The 7,958-nt window shown below is 44.7% G+C and overlaps 1 protein-coding gene across 12 annotated transcripts in view; it reads right to left on the bottom strand.

The window, feature by feature from the left end:
• Positions 1-7,958, bottom strand: part of LOC110284891 (protocadherin gamma-A4) — a 182,533-nt gene that overhangs the window by 101,053 nt on the left and 73,522 nt on the right. Inside the window, exon 1 of one of the 12 annotated variants that reach the window (XM_021150864.2) lies at positions 2,891-5,669. The exons of the other annotated variants lie outside the window; for them this stretch is intronic. Coding sequence (XP_021006523.1) covers positions 2,891-5,314 — 2,424 coding nt within the window. The 5' untranslated portion in view covers positions 5,315-5,669. Of the gene's footprint in view, positions 1-2,890; positions 5,670-7,958 lie in introns of those variants that run through there. 12 annotated transcript variants of the gene reach the window in all.

Genomic DNA, 7,958 nt, shown 5'->3' with positions numbered 1-7,958 from the left:
CGACACTTCCAGGACACTGAGCCCCAGGTCCTTGGCGAGCTTCCCCACCACCGACCCGCGGTCCAGCTCCTCGGGGATGGAGTAGCGGACCGGCTGGCCCAGCGCGGGACAGAACAAAGGCAGCAGCAGGGTAAACAGTACCTGCGGGCGGCCGGGGCGCTTCCTCCGCGCGCTGCTCCCTCCCATTGCTGGCTCAGGTCCCCTGTAGGTCTTCAGATCTTCACAGTAGGAGAGAGTGCAGCCTACGAGGGTGGAGGTCCGTTTGGCCAGGGACAGCGGGACCCCAGTTTTGTGCTGAGAATCGGTGTCTTAGTCTTTATGAGTGAGAGTTCCCCTTGGTGTGTGTATTCGTTTCTGCTCAGGAAATTGCAGCTTAGAGACTGAGGGATCCGGGGCATCAGAGCTTGCTCTGCACTGGCCGACAGCGGCGCCCAGGGGCTCTGAGTGGAACTGCAGTCTACCTTGTTTAGAATTCTCTACCCAAAATATATGTATAGCTCTGAACATGGGGTTATGAAATAGCCACATATTTTAATCTCTCTATGGGATTACAGTGGATACCTATGTGCTTTTAAAGAAACTTACACTACATTGTGGAACATTCTGTATTATGTTGTGAATCTTCACAGACAGATCAGACCAACTAACTTCAACAGTGATAAACATAAGGCCAACTTCGTTTTGTGTATATTGAATTTTCTGGCTATTCAGAAGAAAACCCAAAATATTTAGTGTAATTTAACACGTTTTAAAAGACGAGACGAAAATACCAGTAATTTAATTTTTTAGCCTGTTTATATTCTAGAATCTGTTTTCTATACACATAGTTTAAGAGCAGTGGAACTGGCCATTTCCCACACTCTTCTCAGCCATCAGTGTACTTACCTATGTTGTGTTTTTAGACTAAAGAACGTTAGGTTTGGAATCATTTGTCTGCAATCATGAGACTAGCCTCAGAGACACAATGGGACCCTGAATCAAAAAGCCCACCAAACCAAACCAAACCAAACCAATATGTCTTCACTGTGCTTCTGTAAAAACTCGTGATCAGAAACACAGGAAAGACGTGCAAGTAGGAGCTAGTTGGGAGGAGTGGGGAGGGGTGGGAGGAGTGGGGAGGATAGAGGTAGGAGGTGGCAATGTGAGAGTGAATGTAATGGAAACACAGTACACACAAGTGTGGGAATGTCATAATTAATACATGCTAATCATCATTGAAAAGAGAAGTGATGCTTTGTGTAGTTATCTACTTACCACATCATAGATACATACATCACGAGTATCTATGCTGTTATTCTTTCCCCAAAATTAACATGCATTTTAAACTCATGACTTGAATATAGATATGATTCCATAGGAGAGAAAATTTTAAAATTCATGTCATTATTAAAAAAATAAGATCCCCAAAGAATTCTTATTTTCTCCTATCAGCTTAAGGAAGAAAGAATGATTTCTTTTGCTTCTTCTCTAAGGTTGCTGTAGATTGAACCAGGAGCTGTGCACAACTCCTCTACCCATGAGCGACACCTGTAGTACTAAAAAATGCTTGAAGAGATCAAAATGTCTGTGTATCATATTGTATATCCAGAATATACCTTAATATCAACCTCTAGATATTTAAACTTCATATTAAGCACACAATTCTCTACATCCATAGAAGCACCAGTAGTCATCAATGGATCTATGCAACATAAGTTTACAATAGGAAAAGGTTTTCAGATGGGGGTCTTCTACATAGCCCTGGCTGTCCTGGACTTGATTTGTAGAACAGACTGGCCTTCAACTCAGAGACCTGCCTGCCTCTGCCACCTGAGTGCTGGGATTAAAGGCGTGCACCACCACACCAGGCTGTAAATAGAAACTTTTCTAGTTTCACCTCTTTCCTTTTCTTGTCTCAGCCACAGGCTGAACCTGGTGTCTCACACATGACTGAGCAGCACTCGCCTCTCCAAGGTATTGTCAAGTGTTCTCCTGCATGTCGTCTGTTACTTGAATGCTGACATTATGTTTAAAATCTAAGTAATAAATTATTTTTCCTAATAGTTACGAATCCAGGAAAATCTTAGAACCTCTTCCTGCATGTCCCGAGAATAATTTCTGACTTACACTCCATGTTCAGGTTGATTTCTACTCCCAGAGATTGGAGAATTGAGCTGGAGCCAAAGTTTTGATTCCCCACATTAGCAACTTCTCTTGGCAAGCCTACACTTGAAAGAAGAGTGTCAAACTATTTTTCATAGCTTGATACTATATAGCATTAGGAGACCAAAGCCTTTAATGCTATTATCTTGATGGATGCTACAACTTTCAGAATTAAAAGAGAAAGAAAGCTTGGCTGGGGTGTGTAAATGATAGCTGAAGCTTGACTCTTCTCCCTCAAAGATCTTTAAACACAAATAATTTCTACGGACTTAAGGGTCTGGGAAAGCAATAGTTCATTGAGATATTCTCCTGTCGCAGAAACAGAAATGTGGAGGCAGAGATTGTGGGTTTTCAGTTGTTTCCCTAAGAAAGGAGAACTTTTTGGTTCACCCCTACAAAAGTATCAATTCTAGAAACTGTTTTAGGAGCAAGAGCTACAATGAGGGGCTTTGGGAATAATGATCAATTCATGTCAGGAAAAGAACTGTAGCTGTAGAGACTGTACCCAACCAAGGCACTCTATCCAAACAGCGCCTCCACGCAGGACAATGAGAACTGCCCCCATCCACAGCAGTTTTGTAAGAAAGTGAAAGTCATCCCAGTGATGTCTGACCAATAAACCTAGATGATGTGGGTGAATCTTAGACTCAATGAAAACTTGAGTGGTTACAAATATGGAAATAGTAACTCCCACAAGACTAAGAGAGAATTATCATACTTAATAAAGAAAAAAAAACCCAGAACTCACAGGAACCAAAGGAGTGTCATCAATAGGAAACTTGGGCTCAACTGAACTGCACAGAGGTTCACTCTTCCCACAGCTCTCCTGGCTGATGAGTGTGTCTGCATAGTTGGGCTGGGGAAAGATCAGGTGGCTCTTCCCAGAGTCAGGTGTGAGGGAAAACTCTTGAGAATAGGTTTGTAGGAAAGTCTGAACCCCATGCACACCCACAATATGTGATGTTGGTACCCCAGTGGATCCACCCATTGCATCCTGCAGCAGGTGCGAAGCATGCCAGCGCCGTAGCCTGAGGGCCAGCAGCACTAGCACAAAGAGTAGGAAGACACAGGAGACCACAGCAACTGCTACCACCAGGTAGAGAGTAATGTCAGAATCAGGGTCTGCAGGAGTGTTGATACTGCCCAAGTCAGCTAGGATGTCAGGGATGCTGTCTGCCACAGCCACTGTGAGAGTGATGGTAGCTGAAAGAGGTGGCTGGCCATGGTCCTGCACAGCTACCACGAGGCTTTGCTTGAGTGCATCTCTCTCTAGCAGGGCCCGAGCTGTGCGTACTTCGCCTGAGCGTAGCCCCACTGTGAAAAGTCCTGGCTCACTAGCTTTGAGCAGACGGTAAGACAACCAAGCATTCTGTCCAGAGTCTTTGTCCACTGCCACCACCTTGGTCACCAGATACCCAGCCTCTGCCAAGCGGGGAGCCAGTTCCACACCAGTGGAGCCGTCAGTCGGGAGGGAGGGATACAGGATCTTGGGAGCATTGTCATTCTGATCCAATAGAAACACAGACAGGGACACATTGCTGCTGAGTGGCGGGTGCCCATTGTCACTCGCCTTCACCTGCATTTGAAGGTTTTGAAACTGCTCATAGTCAAAGGATTGCAGAGCATAGAGCACGCCAGTGTCAGAATTAATGGAGACGTAGGAGGAGAGTGGTGCCCCCTGGATGGTGTTTTCCACCAAAGAGTAGGTAACCTTAGCATTCTCCTCGTTGTCAGGGTCATGGGCGCTAACTGAGAAGATGGAGGTGCCTCTGGGGTTGTTTTCGGGGAGATAGACTGAGTAGGAGGTTTGAGAGAAGGCAGGCGGATTGTCATTGATGTCAGCCACATACAGGGTGATGTGAACTTCTGTGGACATGGATGGGGTTCCCCTGTCTGTTGCTGTCACTGTGATATTATACTCAGAAGCCTTTTCTCGATCAAGGATCTGGGCTGTCAACAACCTATAGTAATCATCTACTGAGTTTTCTAATTTAAAGGATGGGTTCTCCTGGATGGAACAGACAACTTGCCCATTCTTCCCAGAATCTTGGTCATGAGCATTGAAAAGGACAATCACGGTCCCTGGGGGCGCATCTTCCCTTACTGGGCTAAACAGAGAGGTAATGGTCACTTCCGGCCGATTGTCATTTACATCTTCTACCATAACTACCACTTTGGTCCGCCCTTTCAGTCCCCCACCATCTTCAGCCTGTATTTCCATTTCATACAATGAGCATTCTTCATAGTCCAGATTTTTCGCTACTGTCATTTCCCCCGTGTTTTCATGAAGATGAAACAACAGCGAATGCTTTTCATTAATTTTCCGGAATTTGTATGTCACCTTCCCATTGGCACCCTCATCCGGGTCGCTAGCTCTCACTGTGAGCAGCAGGGTGCCCGGGGTCACGTTCTCAAGGACTTTCACGCGGTAAATTGGTTGGTCGAAAACAGGGGCATTATCATTAGTATCCAACACTGTGACCTGTATGAGCGCTGTGCTGGAGCGGCGTGGCTCGCCGCCATCGGAGGCGGTGAGGACCAGGTGGTGAGAGGGCTCTTCCTCTCGGTCCAGGGTGCGCTCTAGCACCAGTTCTGGGTTTATAGTTCCATCGTCTCCAGTTTGCAGGTGGAGAGAGAAGTGGCGATTGGGGCTGAGCTGGTAACTCTGGAGGGAGTTTATGCCCACATCTGGGTCAACCGCTTCTGGGAGTGGATATCTTGCTCCGGGGGCAGCGATTTCACTGATTTTTACAAACAAATTTTCGGCCTCAAATTTTGGCGCATTGTCATTGATATCAACCACTTCTACTTCCACCCCATAAAGTTTCACTCTGTCCTCAACTAGAACTTTGAAGCTTAGGAGACAAGGCGCACTCTGAGCGCACAGCTCTTCCCGGTCTATCCTGCCTGAGGTGACTAAGCTGCCGCTCCGCGGGCTCAGAGAGAAAAGCTGGGTCTTACCTTTGGAGACGATGCGGACTCCGCGCTCTGCCAGCTCACGGGGCTCCAGTCCCAGGTCCTTAGAGATGTTTCCCACTATATAGCCCTTTTCTGTCTCTTCTGGCACGGAATAGCGGATCTGCCCGGCCCTGGCCTCCCACAGCATCCCTAGCAGTGCACAGAAAACGACCAGTTCTCTGCAGTGCGGGCGTCTGGCGGGGGCAGCAGCCATTGTTGCTTTTGCTACGGAATTTTCTCAGAATGCTCTTTCTGCTCGCTAACTCCTTAGGCTCTTCTTTTCTTCCTCCAACTGTCAGATGATACTAATTCCTCAGGAGAAAGCCAGAGCATCCCAGGTTAGAAGGTTAAGTTTTGCTGTAGTCCCGGAGCCAGTTTGTAGGATGTGCAGGGCTTTGTATAGGTGCTGACAAGAAAATCCGGATGGAGCTGGGAGTTTTCCTTACAGTTGGTGAACAGCGGCGCTCAGAGTCGGAAGTCGTTACTACACCATCTGAGACATTACACCCTTCTCTTTGCCTCCATCAGTGTCTCTTCCTTTCTCTATCCCACTCTCTTTCCTTCCCCAATCTCCTTCCCCTTTTCCTTCCTTGCTTTGTTTCTTTATTCCTTCATCCCCTTCTCCTCCCCTTTCACCTTTTTGTCCTTTTTGAGAAAGTGTCTTACAAAAAATGAGTCACCCAGGCTGGTCTTGAAGGCTTGTATTTAAGCAACCCTCCTGCCTCAGCCTCCAGAGCACTTCGTTCTTCTCGTGTGCTCCCCTGAAATATTGGATTATAGATGATTGATAAAGAAACTAGTGCTCTCTGTTTATTGTGATTTTAGATTTTCTAAGCATTTTTTGGTATTCATATTTCAAAAGTAACCACCATTTGTGGATATCTGAGTTGTAAATGAAGTGGAATGATATTTCTGTATTAACTCTCAAAAGATTTTTGGCTTAATTTTAGCCCAACTCACTTTAAATTTGGGTTTGTTCTCTCTCTCTCTCTCCTTAAAATTTCATTTTTGGGATGTTTTGTTTGAATATATCTTTACAGCTTTTAGAAATAACTTTGGTGTAAAGGTTATATAACAGTCATGTTTTCTTTATACTTTATGATATGTGTGTTCATTTCATAATTATATTAATTCCAGTTTTTTCCTGGCAGGGCCTCATTATGTAGTCCTGGCTGGTCTGGAACTGCTATATAGACCAGAATGGCCTCAAATTCACAAAGATCCTCTTGTTTATGCCTCCATAGTGCTGGGATTAAAGACATATTCCACTCAGCATGGCTCATAATTTAACTGAATGAGTATATAGATGGATTACCACATAAGACATAAGATTTATCCATTTTAATGATACAGTTCATGGTTTCTTTTTGTTTGTTTGTTTGTTTGTTTTTTTGTTTTTCGAGACAGGGTTTCTCTGTATAGCCCTGGCTGTCCTGGAACTCACTTTGTACAGGCTGGCCTCGAACTCAGAGATCCGCCTGCCTCTGCCTCCCGAGTGTTGGGATTAAAGGCATGAGCCACCACGACCGGCTTAGTTCATGGTTTCTTAAAAACTTTTGTGCTATATACATAATTCTACTTGGACAGTATTTATACATTTTCTCACCTTACCTATTAATGTTAAAGTCTCAACAAGATTAGGTTTCTCTCTCTCTCTCTCTCTCTCTCTCTCTCTCTCTCTCTCTCTCTCTCTCTGTTTAAAGAATGAGTCTCACTGTGTAACCCTGGTTGTCCTGGAACTCAGAGAGGACCTGCCTGCCTCTGTCTTCCAAGTCTTGGGACAAAGGTGTGCAGTCACCATGTCTGACAGGATTCAGGTTTCAAATGTCATGTTCCTGTAACTATGTAAACTTTCTACTATTTCACAAAGGGGTTGGCTTTTGACGTGAGTACATAACACATGTACAAGTCTTGGGAAAATAAAAGTTAATATTCAGAAGAAGCAAGTTTTCACTTCAATCCTTCATCAAGAGAAAGAGAAAGAGAGACTGGAGATGGACTCTAGAACCTCAGCGTCCGAGGCAAGTGTTGTACCACTGAGCTACATCATCACCCTCATACAGCTTCAAGCGCAGGGATGTGGCTCAGTAGAAAAGAACTTGCCTAGCATGCATGAGGTTATGAGCTCAATTTCCAGGACAAGAAGAGAAGAGAAGCAAGAAAGCATGTGATTTTTAAAATAGTCATACACTTCTTATTCTAAAGGCCATTTAAGGGAATAATTTACAAAAAAGAACTCAAAATACAGAACAAATGTTTACTACTAAGAGGTAAACGGCAAGTGGTGTTGTGTAAAGAAGAAATCTGTTTATAAAGATGCTATTACGATATTTTACTGTCAGAAGAAACAACACAAAGGCACAGTATAAAATGGTAGTTTTGTATGCATACCTGACTAGTAGCTTTTGCCTTAGCAGGCAATAACTCAGAATTCCCCACTACAAGGATGGTTGGAAAACCTTTGTGGCTTCAAATTATAAGACGAATCCAGTGGTTTCCCCTCATCCTTTGTTCTTTAAAGATAATATGTCAAGAACCACAGGGGGTGCTGTAGAAATGGCTCAGCAGTTAAGAGCACTGACTGGTCTTCCAGAGGATCTGGGTTCAATTTCCAAGCCCTACATGGTGGCTCACATCAATCTAAACTCCAGCCCCAGGGGATCCAACACTCTTTCTTTTTTTTTTTTTTAAGATTTATTTATTATATGTAAGTACACTGTAGCTGTCTTCAGACACTCCAGAAGAGGGCGTCAGATCTCGTTGCGGATGGTTGTGAGCCACCATGTGGTTGCTGGGATTTGAACTCTGGACCTTCGGAAGAGCAGTCGGGTGCTCTTACCCACTGAGCCATCTCACCA

Source organism: Mus caroli, chromosome 18 (assembly GCF_900094665.2).
Source record: "Mus caroli chromosome 18, CAROLI_EIJ_v1.1, whole genome shotgun sequence".
Taxonomy (NCBI): Eukaryota; Metazoa; Chordata; class Mammalia; order Rodentia; family Muridae; genus Mus; species Mus caroli.
The sequence above is the reverse complement of the archived record's forward strand: the minus strand, read 5'-3'. Positions and strand labels throughout refer to the sequence as shown.